Source organism: Abramis brama (genome assembly GCF_963993115.1).
Source record: "Abramis brama genome assembly, chromosome: 7".
In the NCBI taxonomy this organism is placed as follows: Eukaryota; Metazoa; Chordata; class Actinopteri; order Cypriniformes; family Leuciscidae; genus Abramis; species Abramis brama.
The window spans coordinates 39818690-39840385 of record NC_139969.1 but is presented as its reverse complement, the minus strand read 5'-3'; the positions used below and the strand labels follow the sequence as shown (position 1 = coordinate 39840385).

The 21696-nt window shown below is 37.2% G+C and overlaps 1 protein-coding gene across 1 annotated transcript in view; it reads left to right on the top strand.

Moving 5' to 3' along the window:
* Positions 1-21696, top strand: part of LOC311087282 (NACHT, LRR and PYD domains-containing protein 12-like) — a gene marked incomplete at its 3' end in the record, with an annotated part of 349673 nt that overhangs the window by 253872 nt on the left and 74105 nt on the right. The window contains exon 17 of the mRNA XM_084120582.1: positions 1748-1921. Within this exon, the coding sequence (XP_083976708.1) occupies positions 1748-1921 (174 nt within the window). The remainder of the gene's footprint in view (positions 1-1747; positions 1922-21696) is intronic.

Below are 21696 nucleotides of genomic sequence, written 5' to 3'. Positions count from 1 at the left end.
TGACTAAACCCTAAACAAGTTTTTTTCACAAAAGCCGGTATTGTCCGCTGTCAAGGCATCACGAGTTCATGTTTTACAGCAGAAACAGACAAGCAGTCGCACCCTTGTTGGTGAACACAACATGATAAGTCTGTTTTAGCGACTCAGCGCGCAGTATTCAGGTCAGATGTCACTTTGAAAAGACGCCCTAGCTAATAATAATAATAATAATAATTCGTTACATTTATATAGCGCTTTTCTGAGACCTCAAAGCGCTTTACATAGATGGGGGAATCTCCTCAACCACCACCAATGTGCAGCATCCACTTGGATGATGCGACGGCAGCCATATTGCGCCAGAACGCCCACCACACACCAGCTTACTGGTGGAGAGGAGACAGTGATGAAGCCAATCAGTATATGGGGATGATTAGGAGGCCATGATGGACAGGGGCCAAGGGGCAAATTTGGCCAGGATGCCGGGGTTACACCCCTACTCTTTTTCAAAGGACATCCTGGGATTTTTAATGACCACAGAGAGTCAGGACCTCGGTTTAGCGTCTCATCCGAAGGACGGTGCTCTTTTGACAGTATAGTGTCCCCGTCACTACACTGGGGCATTAGGACCCACACAGACCACAGGGTGAGCACCCCCTGCTGGCCTCACTAACACCTCTTTCAGCAGCTAAGAGGAGTTTCGTCAAAGCTGACTAAAAGTGATCGAGGATGGATAATTTCAATGAACTTGATGAACCCGTGATATCTTCTTCAGGGGGTGAAAGGAAAATAAAAGCATTTTCACGGAACCTTACTAAAGCAGTTTAGTGGTGAGGGAAAAGCTCCCTGTATTGCGTGTACGTTAATCACAACAATAACGTTTGTAAGGCATCTATGTCAGCTGAGGAGATTAACGTTACAAAGATTAACTGAGTGTTGTATTGTATATCATAGCAATTACTTGGTTTTGTTTGACTCAGAAAGATGAAATGTGAATGTATCTGGTCTGCTAAAAAAAAAAAAAAAAAAAAAGACAAAAATTAAACATATTAAACATAAACATATTAAAGCATACTTTCAATTAACTTTAATTTTGTAATTTACCTGTATTTTTTTAAGCTGCAGTTTGATTGATATTACTTGGAATGCACAATAATAATAATAAAAAACATGATTTATGAAAATGAACAAGAACGGAGTACTTGCAAATGATGTCTTCTGTTGTAAATGTCCCAATTGGGAGAGGCTGTGCAATTTTCAAAGAGTTTAATTAAACATTCATGTTATATATTTTGGTTGCATTTGTGAGTTAATAAAAACGTAACTGGTAGTGTGAACATAATATCTAAATATCGATTAATCGATCGATATAGCCCTGAATCGAATCGAATCGTAATCGTATCGCAGAATTTTTGGAGGTATCGGCAAATATCGTATCGCTGGCTGAGAGAATCGATAACGTATCGTATCGTGATGAACTGTCCGATTTACACCCCTAGTTCACATCTCAAAAAATTTGTTTTAGGGGGTTTCATGACCCTTTAAAAATTATGTGAAATGAATGTGTAAACTAACATACATAGATCAAGATAACCTTTGTATTGTTACAATGTTGGTAGTATATTTAAATGAACAATGTGTAGTATTTCTCTGTGTTCCCTGAACCTGGATATCCCTGTTTATTTGTCAGCAAAAGTCTGCTGGATGAAGCTAAACACGTTAGTTGATCATCATAAATCTGATTCATTTTCTCTTCTCTTTCTGTCTTCAGTCTGAGTGATTGCAGAATTACAGAGAAACAGAGTCTCATCCTGACTTCAGCTCTGAAATCAAACCCGTCACACCTGAGAGAGCTGGACCTGAGCGGGAATAAACTAGGAAACACAGGAGTGAAGCACTTATGTGCCGTACTGAAGGATTCACACTGTAAACTGGAGAGATTGAGGTCAGTCACATTCACATACAAGAATCAAAATCAAGCCTGCCTTGTGATGCTGTGAGTGACATGACTCCATCTGCTGGAGCCCCGAATGAAAACACTGGGTCCCCGAGAGGAACGGAAGCCCCACGGTTTGCGATGTGGAGGGGGGCGTGGCCCGAGGAAAGCTCGTCGGTATTATGCCACACCATAACCCTCAGATCACCCTGGCCACCAGCCAAAGTATCCCCTCTCGAGGAAGAGATAGATTGGGGTGTGGCAGAGGGGACTCTCACACAGAGATCATTGAGTCTCGATCTATAAACATCACAATGGTCAAGTTCCTGTAATGAAAGCATGACTCATCCACGACCGCTGCCGAGCTTGATTAAGCCCAACACGCGAAACAGCACTCGTAACCGTTAGGCAGATAAATCACGCGCCCACATCCAGTAAATACACGGGCGAGCCGTCTTGAAAAAGACGTGCCGCGTGCAGCTCTTTTAGAGAGAGAAAAAAGCTCAGCAGAGTGCTGAAGCGCCCAGGGAGAAACACACACACTGTCGGCAGATCACTGCACAGATCAGCAGCAGGCAATGCGATCTCACTGGAACGCACGGTCACACCAACACACTGAAGAGCCGCTCGTCTCGTAGAGGAAGATGATTCAGAATGGCTTGTAGGAGTGAAGAGAACTCTTGGCTCCGAAGCGAAAACATATCTGCATGTTGCCAGCGTACTTCCTTATATACCCACGACGTGGGGCGGACTTACGCTATGCAAATTCCGCAGACCCATGGCATTTTCTTGCCATTAGCTCGTTTTGTATACTCGAAGGTGAGAGGCTTTCTAAGCGAAACCCCATTCGCCGTCACTGACTTAAGTCGTAGTGACCATGAAAGGGAACTAGTGTGACTGGGTTTCTGAACAGACTATTGAAACTAAATGCTGTGTAGCTCTTCAATGAGATGATCATCATAGATGTGAACTATTGTTATTTCTCTGTCTTCAGTCTGAGTGATTGCAGTATTACAGAGAAACAGAGTCTCATCCTGACTTCAGCTCTGAAATCAAACCCATCACACCTGAGAGAGCTGAATTAAACAGATTCGTAAGTTAGCGCAAGTTTTGCGTCAGATTAGTGACGACTAATATTTTGGCGCTAATTCAAGTCTACGTGTTTTGCAAAGACATGAAGTGAATTTCCGTTTAGGGCAGCAAAAGTGCTGCTTGACCAACCTAAATCTGGGTGTGTCTTACCTTTTAATTTAATGTTACTTTAGATAAGTGTACGTGGGAAACCACGGCATGGCCAATCCAAAGCTATTATAAGACAAGTAAAGTTGGTTGACTTATATCTGTAGTAGTGGCCATACCTCTACTGAAGTAAACGTTACTTTAATTTCAAGTGTGTGCTGTAACCGCACTGGCATTAGTACATTAATATTAATATTAGCTCAAATGATCTATAGGGAATTTTAATAATTAATCATGAATATGATTAATATTTTGCATTTTACAGTTACATTAATTTATTCGAAGTTGAAAATAGATCGATTTGTATATATGAATAATCAATCACAACGAATTATAATTCATCATTCACATATCAAAAATCCTATTTCAGATCGATTATGAGATAACCCTTAATGGAAATGAATAATCATCAAACGGGAAAACTTTGTCCAGCAAAACGGCCGTAAGATTAACTTAACACTTTCCCAACAAAAATTATCTCTTTCTTATAATTTGAAGAAAGCTATTTTCTGGCCATGAAAACAACTCTCCTGTTCTTATAAGATTAGGTTACTTAAAGTAACAAATCAGCTTTGTAGCTTAAGATCGAAAACATCTCATTGACTTTAGTTATGAGCAGGCAGACAGAATCAATCAAGTATGAATTTTAATAATTGGACTATACATGGAACTAATGAATACAGAAATACTACAGTTTACACGAGTAAATATGTATGTACAGGACACGTAAACAAAATACAAGACTAAACGAATAACAGATGAGAGAGGGAGAGGATGAAAGGGAGAAAGTGAAACTAAAGTTCAGGATGAGAGAGATCACCGAGATGATCTCAGCATGGCAAAATCACAGGCAATGTAACCTTTTGAGAGACAGCAAGGAATCAAATCACATTAGAAGTTCAATAAACTTATCTTGCAAAATGGTTCTCTTTGTTGCTGAAGAACGCCGAGTTCGTGCGTGTGTTTCTTTAAGAAAGCAGGGCTTGCTTCGGTGAGCGCGTGCTGTGTCTTCCATGCGAGCGCGAGCGCGGGAGGTTCAAAGAGTCTCTTTCTTTGAGGTGAAGTTGCCGGGAATGATTCAGGCTAAGTTCATTCAGCTCGTGAATGAACAGAGGAGAATAGGAAAACGAAACTAGACTATAGAAAAACATAAAAAGAAATAAAAGAGAAGAAAAGAGAAGCAGGCCGAAGCCGGTCCGGACTTGGGTTTCCAAAGTTTTTGAGGAGGGAGAAGAGAGAGGAAACTGAAGGTTTAGGCTTTTATCAGTGTCCCGTGTACCGTCCCCTTTTTCGTGGTCGACGAATCCTCTTAGAACTTTCCGAGCAGAAGATTTTCTTGTGTGTTAATGTAGCCCGACCCTCGTGTGGAATCACGAGGGGGCAAAGTATGATATTATGCTCAGGGAATTAAAAACGCATGGAACCATAACGTTTATCACAGTCTCTTATCAAAAATCTTCTTCGTCATGCAGAGGAGATCAAAACAATACTAAGGACGAATATTGACAAAGATAGCAACTTAGAGATACATTCTTTTGTTGAACAAAGGCACTTAAAGATTACATTACTGTAATTCAAAAACACAACTATTCTAATATCACACTGGTGAACATGCAAATCACCTGGAACACTCTTTGTACATTTTTAATAGTTAGTAAAATGAAATTTTACTAGTGGAAGTCCATATATGTCAATGTGTGTGTGTATCTGTGAGGTCGGCATCTGTTGCATCTCGTGGTGCATACCACGTGAGGGGTTGGGGGCTATTTGAGAATGTGTTACTCGGCAAAAACAAAGGTAGTTCTGTGGGCAGACTAACTTGACAGCCTGAGGCGTCATATAATTTTGCTGAGAGAAGCAAGATAGTCCTAGTTGTCCCAAAACAACTGAATGGGGTAAGTCTTGCAATTTTCCTTCAGTACACAAAGAACAAACGTTAGACACAGTAAGGGAATTGTGGTCGCAGCACGTGATAGTATGAGAAACAAACAGGGGCCTGTTCGTTGATTTCATTAGGTCGGGTAAAACATTAACCAGGGCCTGCTTGTAGAGACTTGTGTCAGAAAGCTAGTCAATTAGGGCTTTCTGAATATGAACGTGTAGTGTTCATATTTAGTCAGCATGAGAAGAACAATCATGATTCGCTACTTCAGAACATCTGACCGGACAGACGGTCAGTGTCGTTACAGTGCAATCACGGGGGCTATACCAAAGTATCTTTGATTGTGTAAGCGTGAATGCGACCGATCTCAGGTATATAGCAGTTACCTCTGTTTAGTGACCGAAGCTGGCGAGATTGTGATCGTGAGACCCGCGTTAAACAAGGCGTGAGGACCTCTGAGCGACATAGCTTCCTAATATGAATGGGTAAAATATAAGTAAAGAGTTAAGTAGAACAATCAAATGTATTGCTAAACTATTATATAATTGACCAAAAACCAATTGGCAATCTGACTTAACTTCGAGGTTGTGATAAAATGTGATAAACACGCAGAGACCTTCACCCGTTCTGGCGGAAACCCCCATTTGGACCAATAAACGGGCTTACACAGTTTTAAATAATTATGTCTTGATGTCTAACATATTAAAAATTTCTGTGCCTTTTGTTTGCCTCCATATTCCGTCGTCAGTTTTTGCAACTAACTTTCAATGCATTTGTACAAAGAACAAAATAAAATTCAAGTTTAAGGATTTATATTGTTTGGGGTTTAACTGAATAATCAGCTGAATGCTTTCATTCCTGTTCTAGACTCTCTAACTGCAGTGTGACAGAAGAAGGTTATAAAGCTCTGGCTTCAGCTCTGAGATCAAACCCTTCACACCTGATAGAGCTGCATCTCACAGGAAATGATCCTGGACAATCAGGAGTGAAGCAGCTCAATGATTTACTACAGGATCCAGCCTGTCAACTGAAGACACTGAGGTGAGACGGGGTCAAATAATTAACTAAATTAGTTATATGGAGGCTAAATATTCATAACTGATATATTATTTTAGCTGTACAATTAGCTTGACAATTAGCTGCATCAAAATGATCAAGATCAGATCAGATGCTGCAGGTTCTGTCATGATGATGATAAACGTCAACACAGTTTAGTTGTGATACGAGCTAAAGGTCAAATAGACATTATGGGTCAGTATATGGGCTGCTATTCTGGAGTATACCTTGATAATTGAAATGCACAATTTTATTTTTGTGCACACTTCTCATCACAATTCTAGATAACCTTTTAGTGAAATAGTTTTCTGAACACAATTGTTTTCCATCAAGCCCAGATTCACTGCATCTCTCTACAGCAGGTCTATGAGTCTCCAGATGTTCACAAACATGCAGTTTCACAAGCCAGTTTTCTCTGTGCTGACGTTTCTCACTTCTCCTGCTTAAAAGCCAGAAAGATCTTAATTTTACACTCTGTATTCATACTGAAAACCATGATCTAGTGAGCTTTTGCCCTTCTGCTCTGTGAGACGTTTCTGTTCTTATGAGTTTGCTTTAGGACTGAGTGTCGCTCTAGTTTCTTTTAAATATATATTTATTTGTGTATTTAAATGTTCAAAGAATTATTATTTTTTGTATCGTATCAATCGTCATTTATCTGAGAACTGAATTGACTCTTCTGCAGGTTTTTGAGTCCTGATGCAGAGGAAGCCTGTCAGTATGTGAATAGAGTTGTGGGTAAAAACCTGTTTCTCCAGAAAGAGCTGAATCTGAGTGGACATAAACTAGGAGACACAGGAGTGAATCAGATCGCTGCTCTACTGCAGGATAAACACTGTCAACTCAACACACTGACGTGAGTATTGCTCATTTATTTCTAATATTACTTTACTTTTAGTTGTAATGTTAGCTGATGATAATACATTTCCTCACTTGTTTGAGTCAGAGCAGTTTTTTCCTCAGAGTCACACAGAGCCACAACAATTTTAAAGGAGAACTCCGGTCAATTTTTAACATTGAGCTAATTTTTTTGTAAATTTGGAGTGCTGTCAATACAGAGAACAACGACAAAAATCGGTGTTGCCTACACCATGTTATCCTCTTTTTAAAATTTGCACCCTGTTGACTTCAATGGGGTAACTAAACCTATGCGCGTGAACTCGACAATCGATTACTATGGACTTCGACCGAAAACAGGATGTAAATACAGGTATGAGCTCTGGCTGAAATAACATCATTTTTATTCATATCTTTCACATCTACTGCAGTCAGATTCACCCGTGTTCACTCTGAAGGAATCACTCACATGACCTGTGCACTTGTAATGACACATCAAGGATGTTAAGAGACTAAAAGCAGGTTTAAAACTTGCCCCACTGAAGTCAACAGGGTGCAAATTTTAAAAAGAGGATAACACAGTGCAGGCAACACCGATTTTTGTCGTTGTTCTCTGTATTGACAGCACTCCAAATTTACAAAAAAATGAGCTCAATGTTAAAATTGACCGGAGTTCTCCTTTAAAGTAATAAAATTAAAGAGCAAATTAAAAACACACAATTAAAACATGCTATCAAGCTTTAAATATTTGGTTAAGACAGACAGTTTGATCATGGGTCAATAATTATTTCAGTTTCTGTAGAGGCAGAACAATGTTTTTTGTGACATCAGAAATCTTCATAACTGCTTTCAATTCAATGTTTGTATTTCCCAAAATGTAAAATGTCTAATTTTGGTGCAGCATATACTGTAACTTGTAAAAATTGAACAAGTGCATTTTAAAAGTCTGTGATCAGTATCTGCCTGTAATAAGATCCACTGAACGCTAGTGATGGGCGCTTTCAAAACACGCTTCATGAAGCTACGAAACCTTTACGAATCTTTTGTTTCTAATCAGTGGTTCGGAGTGTGTATCAAACTGCCAAAGTCACATGATTTCAGTAAACGAGGCTTAGTTACATCAAGCCTCGTTTTCCTGATCTACACATGTGATAAAAATGATATACACTATCAAGCAGTCAGTAAACAATACACCAAAAAATAGAAAACACATTGTTCAAAACATATAGTTCTCAGGGAGAAGTACATTTTTAATCTCAAAACAAATTTCATATGTTTCCGTCATTGTCTTTTGATGAACGAAAACATGTTCTATCATAGTAGCTCAAAATCGATCAGAAATTACTATTCTGCTTTGCTCTTTGCCATTTTTTTTGTTCTTCCTCCTCCTTGTACCCTATTCTTACAGTACTGTACCCTGCATCTCACACACTTGTCCTTTGTCTCTGTGATACAGTAATTCTTGTTCTTTGTTGATATGAACCTGCGAGCAGTCAAAATCTACTGAGCAGTCAGTGCTGTTAACAAATGGAAAGCACATTGTTCAGGGCCGTACAGTTTGTTCATTGTACAGTATACAGCCTACACTGCACTGTACTACAGCATACAATACTAAAATGGGCATACAGCATACAAACATCAAAGGAGTAAACGTGATCAGTGTGCTGCTTCTTGCCTTTGGGCATCATTTGAAACAGGTTAAATCAGTTTTGAGTGGTTGTGTTCAATCAATGACGTGTGTTCTCTATTTGTATTTGATTGTTGCCACTTGTGTTTACCAGTATGGATGACGTGTGCATTACAGTGCAGGATGTGTTTTGAGAATGAGAATGTGTTTAGAGTTTTGCTGAAAAGTCTAAGAGATCTGCAAATTGTGTTTTACCATGTGAAATGGTTTAAGGTATTGACAACAGACTGCACAGTTAGCTAAATGAGCTCAGGCAACTGAGAACTTTGTTCAGCCAATGGGTTTTAGTGTTTTAGCAATTGTTAAAAACTGTAATGGTTCAATTGCTCACTCATAAAGACAGTGATGTGTCGCCCCCTTCTGGCTTAATGATGCAAGTTGCACAAACACAGACAAGTGGAGTAATACAGTGAAAAGTATGGAGCTATTCTTGTGCCAATAAAAATGAACGTAGCTTTTCAAGAAACTAATGAAAATATAAATTGAAACTAAATAAATTATCTCTAAAACTGAAAAAGAATAAATCGCAGGCAAATTTTTTGACTTCGTTTTTAATACACTGCATGTTTTGCTAACTATTTCTCATATTTCAATCGCTGATCTGAACTTACAAATGCGCTTCCAGAGTTTTCATTTACGCTTCTGAAGTTTTCGTTTACGTTCCCAGAGTTTTCGTTCGCCGTTCTGACACATTTCTCTCGTGGGGGCGGGGCTAGTAGCAGTGTGTTCTCATTGGTTACTGAGCTTTTGATTGATCGCTTCGTGACCTGGAAGTGAAGACGTCAGTGTTTATGTGTGGATGTGAGCGTCTGTAATCGCAGCTTTCTATTTCATTTTAGTGATATTAAGTTTATATCTGTATTTATTTGCTGCTACACTATATTGTTGAGATGATCTCTTATAGAAGGAATAGTACAGACGAATGATATTTATCATTAGTCATCGTCGCTATATCAGGAGGATACTGGATAACGTTAGCCTACTCGTGGTAAGTCTGATTTTTGTTTTGTTTTTAATACTATACTAATACTATTTATAATACAGTACTGGCTTTTTTCAGGTGGAGAGGCATTTTAGAGCTCAGTGAGAGCCCATAACATTATACAGCTGTGTTGTCTTGATTTAACTGTTAGCCCAATCATTACATGACTTGTTTATCTACATTCGGTTACAGTCTTCGATTAGATCATATTTCCCCACAGCCACCCCAAACAACATTGAGCTAGAGTACTGTACAGTAGCCTATCTGTACTGTATCAGTCAATGACTGATGCCATAGGACGAGAGCGCTGCCAATCACTGCCTGATTCAACTTTGGCAATGTAAAGCCTTTTTTACCATGCCAATAAAGCTATTTAAACCTGAATTTCTCAATTGCTGATTAATTTGCGATGCAAAGTTTTTGAAAGAGGACAGACAAGACTTGACCACAGAACACGTCTCTGTTCGTAATATGTAAACACTCAATTATTTTGAAGTATCGCCCTGGTTGCAATATTTATTCTGATTACTTTTGTGTGATAAAGATGACTGATAAAGCTATTATATGTATCTAGTATGAGTAGCAAATTGCTTTTTCTGTGTCCATATTTGACTAATAATAATGAAAAAAGTGCACTTCAAATGAACATTTCTTTGACAAATGTTAAATCTTTAATAGTATTTAATAATAAATATATGTCCAAATTAAAAACTTAATATATGCAAGTAATTATGACTGAAAACATCCAGCAACTAGGGAATACGCATCCATATGCTTATATATAGGGCAATACAGCCATCTACTGGTTACACAACAGTATTACAGATGATAAATGCTGCTTGACTCCGAGGTAAATATTTAGTACTGTAAAATCCCTTAAATATAAATATAATAAATATTTTAAGTCTGCAACGTGTTACTGTATGGGGAATTCAAAGCAGTTTGTATTGTTAGATTATTTCCTCTCTCATTTTCCAGGGAGTGGAGCAACATTTCCATAAACAAAATTCTGATGCTGACACAGAGGATGGAGTGATAGTACCAGAGATCCACTGTCCCTTTCAGACAATAATCTTACTCTGCTCAGACACATCACCTTTGAATGACTGGGATCTTGATCTTCAGACACCTGATTTATTTTAATATAAACTAGCAAATATTTCAATTTCCTCTAGATTAAAACAAACACAGTACACAAGAGGTTTCACTTTATTCTTATTAATCTATGATGATCTTGGATTAGCATACCAATAGCATATGAATGTTGAGGGGATAGTTCACCCAAAAATACAATTCTCTCTTATTTTACTCACCCTCAAGCTGTCCCAGATGCATTTTACTTTCTTTCTACTAATAAACACAAATTAAGATTGTAAGGAAAGTAATCCATCTCTGCGAGTCCTAAAGACGCTTTAAACCACACACAGTGAGCGTGACGGTAATCCATGCGACCTCAGTGGATGAGTCAATGCCTTCTGAAGTAAAACAATAGGCTAGATAAAAGAAATACTAATAATGTGACTGTTTTAACTCGTAAAAATCTTACGTACATGGGTTACAATCCACTTGTATTATGGACTCACAGAGATGGATTATTTCCTTAAATATCTTTGTCTATGTTTATGTCAAGAAGAAAGTCATAGGAACTACAACAGGAACTGCTCAAAGAATCATTGCAACATTTAAAATGTATATGAATTTTTAAAAATGTATTCTGTATTTGTAATTGTGCATTTTGTATAGTAATGTATATCATGAGAATACTGTGCATTACATGTATATTATGCAGTTAATGTTTTGTGGATTCTGGTCTTTCCTGTCACAACATAATTGCATCCAAGACCTTCACTCTGATACTTGTGTATATGCTTTAGTGACAATAAAGAATGTAAATTTATTTGAATTCATATTTTCAATTACATTAATTTAACTGGTTGTATAAGTCACGATTGAAACGGTTGATGATTGTTAAAATATATTTACAATTTTAAATGTTAGCAGATAGTGTTAATTAAATAAAATAACTAAATACAATTATCAATTTAAAAAAAATGGCAACAAGAACATTCTTTGTGTGACATATGTAATGCAATGCCCTTTGAGGTCTGTATCTGACAGCAGGCCACGACTGTAATTTTCATTTTGTTTAAATTCCTCTTATTTAAGTGATCATTAATTTTGATGGTGTAAACGTAGGCTATATCATGCTAACAATGAGTAGTGTGATGGCCATGGTTGCCAACCTTGATTACTTGGTTGAAGTTTGACTTTCTTGACGGCTGAATATATCACACACGTTTGCTAGTATTCTCTTTAAATTGTAACAGCTGAACCTAATCAGAGCCTAACATGCAAAATAATCATCAGGAATAAACAAATATTCTCCGAAAACATTGGACACTACAATATTTTAAGTATTATATACAGTACTTTAATGTGCAATTACACCTGAATAGACTGAATAGATCTCTTGTGCTCCTAAAAAGCTTATGCCAACTAAGTAGTAGCAGCAGGTAAATACAGATAAAATTAAAAAACATAACTTAATAATCACTAAAATGAAATAGAAAGCTGCGATTACAGACGCTCACATCCACACATAAACACACCACTGACGTCTTCACTTCCAGGTCACGAAGCTATCAATCAAAAGCTCAGTAACCAATGAGAACACACTGCTACTAGCCCCGCCCCCACGAGAGAAATGTGTCAGAACGGCGAACGAAAACTCTGGGAACGTAAACGAAAACTTCAGAAGCGTAAATGAAAACTCTGGAAGCGCATTTGTAAGTTCAAATCAGCGATTGAAATATGAGAAATAGTTAGCAAAACATGCAGTGTATTAAAAACGAAGTCAAAAAATTTGCCTGCGATTTATTCTTTTTCAGTTTTAGAGATAATTTTAGTTTCAATTTATATTTTCATTAGTTTCTTGAAAAGCTACGTTCATTTTTATTGGCACAAGAATATCTCCATAGAAAAGTCCCAGTGCTGATACTGGGGAAATATTCAAACACATTCGAGGTATACAAATATATATTTATACAATAATACTATTATGGAAATGTATTTAATATGTGCTTGTGCTGTTAAATTGAGCTTATAGTTTCCGCTGTAATAGCGAAGAACATATATCTGTGTTAAATATGAATCCATTGTAATAATGCTAATCTCACCCTGGGCACAGTGTGCAATACCTGCTCTTCCTCTCTCATCTCCATCACATTCTCTCTTTCTTCTTCTCTCAGTCTCCTTATCTTCACCTCTATATCTTCCCTTCCCAAAGCTGAGCTTTGATTGATACAGTCTTTGCAAACTGATTATTTCTGTTGGTTGTTTTAAACTTCTATCGTAAAACAGCTGTTTAGTTGGTGCAGTTCACATTGCAACGGCCGTGTTGCGTCATCTCCCGTCTTACCGAACATTTTGCCTGCAGTCCCCAAACAAACCACATGAGGACACCACTACAACATGAGATTAACCACCGCTGCTGAATTCAGGAGGAATTCACAATAAAAACGGAATAAAATACTAACTCTGTTACACATGCTCATGATAACTTTCATTAACTCTACAATAAGTAAATCCACTTCTCCAGCTAATTACTCCTCGACAGCGATGCCATAGAAATATACAGAGCGACCGCAAAAACAGAAGTTCAAAGACAATATTCTAAAGATGCTGCGCGCTTGTTTCCAACATTATGAAGCTGCAGACTCGGAGCCTGCATCTACAGTCCCGCACCCAGAGTCCCGCATTCTCAGACCCCTCGTTTTTCGAGACAGCGCCTCCTGCTGTTCCGAAGATCGTATAACACCCTAATCCAAATGCCATTGAAAACAATAGGATGCAATATTACGGTCTCGTTTTATTTAAAGTTATCCAAATAAATATTTGCGTTCCATGCTTAATGCATGTGCCAAAAAAACTAATTGTGTTCTCTGACTAACAAATTACCCCTTAGTTATTTTTTGAGCGTGGGTGAAATTGAAAGAAAATTACTGATGGAAGTGATACAATTACAGATTGAAGTATCTTCTAAAAAATATTATGTGATATTATATTGCTACAATATTGCAATGTTTTTTTATATTCAAATTCGATTTTTTCTTTCAGTTCAACCTATAATGGTCTAATTAACATTATACCTTGCTAACATTACAAAACCTAACATTGCTAACATTTTTGATATTTTGAATGCAAAGCAAAACTCAAATAAGAATAGACAAAACACCAATAATAAACAATTCTGTACTTTATTTAACGATCACCTAAACAACATCTTGATGTAAACAGGACAAAGCAAAGAAAAAAGGAAGAAAGACTTGTGTTAGTGACTTTACTTTTCGTCTTTAATTGCATAAAAAAACCTCCTCATTTATAAGTCGCTTTGGATAAAAGCGTCTGCTAAATGAATAAATGTAAAATGTAATGTAAATGCATAATAATTACTTTCTGGTGGGCGAATGCTCCTTCTTTTTTCCTTTTTTTGCAATCACTGTCAAATTCCTCGACTTCACTAAAATAAAAGATGAATGCCATTGTCAAAAATATTGTGTAATAATAAATAATATATTTTTTTGCAAATGCAAATTACAAGCATACCTAGGGTGATAAGTAGGGCCACGGAGGAACACCTCCTCAGCCTCCTGCCAGGATAATGCCTGCATCTCATATAGGCCATGAATGATGGCCTGTCCATATAAATAAATAAATTAATATATAAAACATTTCAGTCAATACAAATTAAAAGAAGGAACCCAAACAAAAGGCCAAATGACACATTCTAGCTCACATGTTAATATAGACTGGTTAATACATAGTGAAGGCATAGTAAATTTGATTATTAGGCAATTGTATGAGTAGTAAATGGCTGGCAACAACTTCATATCACAGTTAAATTAATATTGATTAATTTTAATACTTGCGTTTAATAAAAACTAATTTAAGTAGTCTACATAAATTATATAAAGTAAAATAATTAATATTAACACACTTAATGTATTTAATTGGTCTACTTTATATCAACTAATTTTAATCAAATTTTTACAATGGCTTGTCTACAAAAAGTCCAAGGTTAAAGGCTAACGTTAGCTATCAAAATATTTTCGGCGAAAAAACATAGCCTACATTAACGGCTCAAATTTTGTTACAAACTAAATATTAAATGGACTATTCATATGTTGGTGTATCGATGAGCTATAAAGTAGTTTGATTAAAAAAGAAATCGAATGAGTATGATTCGCTAAATAAAATTGACGATACTCACGTTTCGGCTTAAGTTCTTCAAATGTTTATCCGATCCAATTTGATAGGAGGCGCTGTCTCGAAAAACGAGGGGTCTGAGAATGCGGGACTCTGGGTGCGGGACTGTAGATGCAGGCTCCGAGTCTGCAGCTTCATACCATTCCTTGTTTCTCTGGCGCATAAAGTCTATACACGTCGAAAAATGACCAAGGTCTGGACCTCAATGGTGTGTACGGCCCTGCATGAGGGCTAAATATACACACACACACTATTAAGCACACAAGAAACTCCTGAACACAATGAACCACATTTGTCCCAGTGAGCAAACCAAAGGTGACATTGACATGAAAGAACCTTAAAGTGTCATGAAACCCTGTTTTAGCTGGTCGTTCACATCTCAGAGCTGGAAAAGTCTGAGGAAATGTGTGTGTAAAGCTGTGGAAAAGTGGGAGTGTAGAGGGCGGGAAAAGGGGAGACAACAACCAATAAAACACAGACCTGCAACACACTCATTATACAGACACATGAATATTAAAATATGACTGCAGAGGGGAAAAATAAATGGATCTGAAGGCACCTTGAAAAATATAACCCTATATAACACACTCACAAGAACGAGGGAGAATTGCGGAAGAATGTTTAAGGCGAGACACTACAGGTGAATAGGGTACATTTTTTAAATAATAGATATCACCATGAAACTTCCTCAGTGGATAACTTACACAAGTATATAAAAAAAAATGTATTACAAGTTTTAGAAATTTGTATGTTTAATTATGCAAATTAATTAGGCATTATCTCATTACATATGCACGATTTTGCATATATTTTCGGTAGATAGATCTGAACATATGATAAAGCCAGGTGCAAAATTCTTTTTTCATTTTGTTTACACAAGAAAAAAAAGATGAATTTCAGGATATATGCTTTCATTACCTAGGAAATCAAAATATCGACGATTTTCGTCATTTTTTTTATTATTAAAATGTCACATAAATCAGGCCAGGAATGATTTATTAACAAATCCCTCTGAAAATATCTTCAGAATACCGCTAAGTGTATAGCTGGAGAGTTTGGTGTACACAGGCGCTACACAGGCTGAGATGTTTCTACTGGAGAATGACAAAAAAGTCATTTTGAGAAAACGGCAGTTAAAGAGTTAAATAGCTCTGAATGAGATTTCGTCCTTAGCTTTAAATCCCCCTTTGCAGTGGCGGCCCGAGCCTTTTGGGGGCCCTAAGCAGATTTTGATTTGGGGGCCCCCTCCCACCACGCAGAGTCACCTGTGCTTTACGATTATTGACACAAATGTCACGCTATAGTGTTACATTATAAATTAATACAATGAGGTTATGTATTAATTCAAAATAAATACTTAATAAAAAATAGATACTTCAATAAAAAAGTTTTAACTTTTTCTTTACTCTTTTAACTCTTTGAAACTTCTGAAAACAAACTGTAAAACATATCACAAAACATATTAAATTATTTGCAAAATATCCACCAACGTTTTGCAACACTTTGCAGTTTGAATGATGTCTTGTATGAACATGACGGAGTATGTTTTTATGTTTCTCACGCACACACACACACACACACACACACAACATAGCCTATTCCAGCATTGCAATCTTGACATCGCAGCCTGTTCATTATAGCCGTAATAAAATATAATAAAATAGTCAACCTAACATATACAAATTACACTGCTCTGTTCAAATAGTCAGTAGTACAGTTCGTACAATTCAGCGTAAGCACCGCTCCACTGTGATGTTTCCAAGCACATTTTTGCGCGTGTGAAGAGGATGATTTTTTCCATCAATATTGAACGTGAGTGAAGTACAAAGAAGCCTATAATAAAGAATAGTTTAGCATCCAAATACATCGCAAATGTTGAAACATTTTGATTCTAATGACGAGAGCGATACGTGAGCCCAGCGCCTACTTTCACTTTCGCTTTAAATTATTTCGTTTTGGCTTGTTTATAGTTATTTTTTTATTCTTGTTCTGTTCTGAATATCATTACATTTAAAGGATAAATCATTGATTTAAATGTCAATCATGTGAGGCAAATCAAATTTTTGTGGCATGGCTTAACATTACCGTGACTTTGCGCACGAATTGTCAATGCACGCGAGGTGCGCGTGACTCAAACACTGGCAGACACAGCAGCAGTTGTAGGCAGGTATATTGATCATGAAATCAGAATTTTCTTGTCTTGAATTATTCGTTCATTCACTCATTTATGTCACTTGTTTAAGTTAATTAATATGAAGTAAAAAAAAAAAAAACCTGGTGGCCAGGGGGCCCCAAGCAGCCGCTTAGTTCGCTTATGCCTCGGGCCGCCCTGCCCCTTTGGACATTCACGATTGGTTACTGATAGAAAGGAAATGCCCATATTTGGGTTACATAGCGTTGTGCAGGAGACTCAGAGCTTTACAGCGATACCGGTCATGACAGACTTCAGTGAACAGACGGATCTCGGCGTGTCGCGTTGTAATGCTGACTTCCTGGTAAACTCGGGAGAAAATTACTGCCGCAAGTAAAAAATAAAATAAACATCTTAATGTATATTTTCAACATTTTCTTTATAGCAGCTTGAAAGAACACATATTGAAGGAGTAAACTAGCCCAACATCTCAAAACTGACCACTTCATGAAGAATCTGTGTTTTTGCCTGCCGTGTCTCGCCTTAAAAGATCTAATAATATTTTCATTACATTTATGAGCACTTTAGTCTCTGAGTCTGAACAAACGACACGCGTCAGTTTAACACAGAAATAATAAAGAAATAATACTTTTCAGCCCGGAAGAACCAAATTGCTCAGAAAAACACAAAAATAACAATAAATAACAAAAATAGAGTGCTTTTATTATTTTCAGTGATGTGCAGCCTGTACATATCTGTTCAAAAAATGTGGAAAAAAAAAATGTATCTCAAAAAATGTGTTTTAGGGGGTTTCATGAGGGGGTCATCATAAACTTTTCTCTTTCTGTCTTCAGTCTGAGTGATTGCAGTATTACAGAGAAACAGAGTCTCATCCTGACTTCAGCTCTGAAATCAAACCCGTCACACCTGAGAGAGCTGAACCTGGGCTGGAATAAACTAGGAGACTCTGGAGTGAAAAACCTCAGTGATTTACTGATGAACCCACAATTAAAGCTGGAGAAACTACAGTTAGTATCATTATACTGTACAGCAATTACAGTGTGACTGAAGTTTATTTATTTGAAGACAGCAGGGCTTATGTTTCATTGTTTATAGCAGTGCACTTTCTGGGTTTTCCCTATTGGTCACATTTTTATGTGTTTTTATCTAGATAGTAATTGTTTAATTTCCAGCATTTGATACAATGCACTGATTGTGTACATGCAGAAATCTGCCTAAAATCACTTCAACAGTTTAAACTAAAACACTTTATACTCAATATCTCACAGTGAGTCCGAGTTCACATTATATTTGTGTAAAATTCTTCATATTCATGATCTGTTTGTAAGATAATCTCTCTTCCTCTGTTTGTGTCTTTCTAGTCTATTGTGCTGTGGCATTACAGATGTTTCTCCTTTAACTCAGTCTTTGACTAACTCAAAAGCACTGCAGTTTTTAAAAGAGCTTAATCTGAGACACAATAATATAGGAGACTCAAAGCAGCGGCTCAGAGACGTGATACGAGACTCAAACTGTGTCCTGAGGTGAGGAAACATCACTGAGATATTAAAGAGATCTTCATTTACCTCTGATATGTGAACAAACCTTTCAAACATTCGTGAAAGTAAATGATCATTAAGCTTTATTGCAACAAAGGGTTTGTGTGAGAACAAAATGTGAAGTTATTGAAATGTTTAACACAAAGGAGGAAAGAGAACAAAAGCTCACAGTCACAGCTTTATACATCAACACCTGCTTTATTAACTGTGTCAGTAGAAGTGAATCATTTCAGTGTGAAACAGACTTGGTCAGATTGTAGGAAAACGCTGCACTCCTGCTAAAATCAGTGCAGCTCCAGCTTCAGCTCACAGCGTCCAGCTCACATGAGAAATGCCTCTGTCTCTAGTGTGTTTTTACTGTGACAAGCAACACGTCACACTACTTTACACTTACTTTACTCTCAGTGATTTACTAAGAGCCTACAAACATGATTAAACTAGAGGACAAACGGCTTTAACTAAAGGTTTGTGTTTGAACTCAAAATAACATTTGTATTTGCTCCCTGTGGTTTATTCCATACGCCGTACACTCATTAGTTTCTCCTTTACAGAGACTCAATAGGAGTCGCACCGACACACACACACACACACACATATGAACATGATTCAGGTTTTACATCTATTATATTATAGAACACAAATATCTGTGCAAGATCATGTAAAGTCGGTAATTAATCTGATTACAGGAGTTCAGTTTAACTTAAAAAAAACAGTAATTGAAATATAATAATTTGCACTTTGTTCCACTGAACAATGATTGTTTTCTCTTCTATTCCACTTTACAGAGATGAATTTCAATCATCAAACTCTGATGGATGCGTTATATCATAGTGAGAAATGATCATGAGAGGAGCAGAAACCATCAGGTGATCCACAGAAGAGTCTCACTACTGTCTATGAGGAGAAATAAATGTGTAAATGTGTTTCATACAGGTGGAAGAGACTCAGACTTCACAGTTAAATAAAGCAGCGTGTGTGTTAGCATGCATATTAGAAACATGTGATATTGAATGATTCATGTTGGTTTATTATTCAGCCAAATTATGGTTTAGTTGTAATTAAAGGAGGAACAGAGGAAGAAGCTCAGATGAGTGTCAGCAGAAATCTTCAGGATCAGGCCTGCAAATATAATAATGTTGGATTGAACTCATCCATAATTATTAAAATATTTCTAATCATGAACGTGATTGTCAAGTATAGCACATAAATGTTTCAAAATATATAAAGTTTACATGTAACTTTTAAACATTTACATTATCTCTGTAACATTTTATACACAGAATATCTTTATTGTTATTGTTTTATTGTATATGAAGTTAGTTATGTGTGTGTGTGTGTGTGTGTGTGTGTTGCTGATGCACAGATCTACAGTATATTGTCTTTGTTCTGTGGATGAAGTCTCTTCTCCTCTACAGACCGACTAAACATGTTTACCAGTGAACAGCATTTGTGTGTGTTTCACTCGCTCCTCAGATAGCAGACGGATGTGGGCCACTTCAGGCACTGATGCGGCACTGCAGGCCTTCTTATGGCCCGAATGACTAATCTGGGTGTAAACCCTCATCGTAAGGCCCTCATTCTGACCCATACAATGTATTGTTGGCTATTGACTTGTGACTGGTTTTGTGATCCAGGGTCACATGTTGCAGCAAATTTGGCCCAGTTATCTTACAGTTTTTCTCACACAAATACTGGTACTTGAGACACAATGACCACAACATGTAACTCATTCACCAACCCCCTGAACCAATTCTGCTAAACTACAAGCACAATTCCTGCTTTACACTCAAATTGCAGGTCTAAAACACACCTTTTTCAAAACACTACACACAATTCTCTGCTTTTGGCACAATTTTCATGCAGAAAATCTCTTGTTTTCACAAGGAACACACTGCCATTCAAATACGCACACTGACTCATCACATGGGCAAACACCCGTCACACAGTTTTACAATTAGCAATCAGAGCTTTAGCATAAAAGCGCAACAGGTGAGCTCTTCAATGAGCAATGGATGCCAACACTGGATTTTTTTTTTTTTACTGTAACTGTATACAGTCAATTCTTCTGTTGTTTTGTATGTAGATCACTGTATGTCCAACTTTGTGTTGGTTTGGATGTACACTGTGTACATTGTTTTTGTGGGAAAAATAAAATATATTTGTTACCGTGTATTTGTGTGTTCTGAGTATAAAAACAATATTCTCAAATATTTTACAACATACTTATATATGTACTGTGTGTAGTAAGTGTAACACTGAACAAAAAAAAGGCCTAAGTCATTATGATGAATGGAGAAGAAGTGTTTTGCATTCATCATAGTGTTTTACATTGAGCACACCAGTGTTCAACTGGTTCTTATAAATGTCTATTCATATGATGGTTTGTGTGTGTCATTTGAAAACAAAATACCATTTTGAGAAGAAATAACATTGTTTTGAATGTAAAGTTTCATTTTGCAGGAGAATTGAGGGGATTTGCCCATTGTGTGTGTGTTTTTTGGATTTGTGTGTAGAGTTCTGAGAATATGAGGGATGCTTTCAGAAAATGTGCGTAAACAATCGAGAAAAACTGTAAAACATATCTGGGCCAGTTTTGATGAGGGACAGTAATCACTGTGAATCTGAATGTGAACCTAAAGTGGCCCACACATGACACAGCAAATATGGCCCGATTATATTGCTAAATAATTTGGACAACATTTGGCAAATGAATGACACAGTCAGCACTGGCTAACCAGGGTGTAAGCCTTATGACACAGTACGCAACGTGTGTGTGTTTGTTTGTTTGTTTGTTTGTTTGTGTGCTTGTGTGTGTGTGTGTGTGTGTGTGTGTGCGTGCGTGCGTGCGTGCGTGCGTGTGTGTGTGTGTACTGTGCAGCACAAACACAGACGTGCACTAGCTCTTACAGTCAGTTAACTTGTGTTGTACATGTTGGTAGAGTGTCTGATTGAGATTTTTTTTTATGGTCTGGGAACGAAACTGAATATTTGGCTGAGATACATTTTGAGTTGCTGTGTGTAAAAATCTTTGCTGTGGTTTCAAGCAGGACATATTCTTGGGTCAACATTTTTTTTCATCTTGGAACACAATTCCTGTCCAGAAACCCAAACCCTACACATAACTTATCCTTAAAGAGGGAAATGAC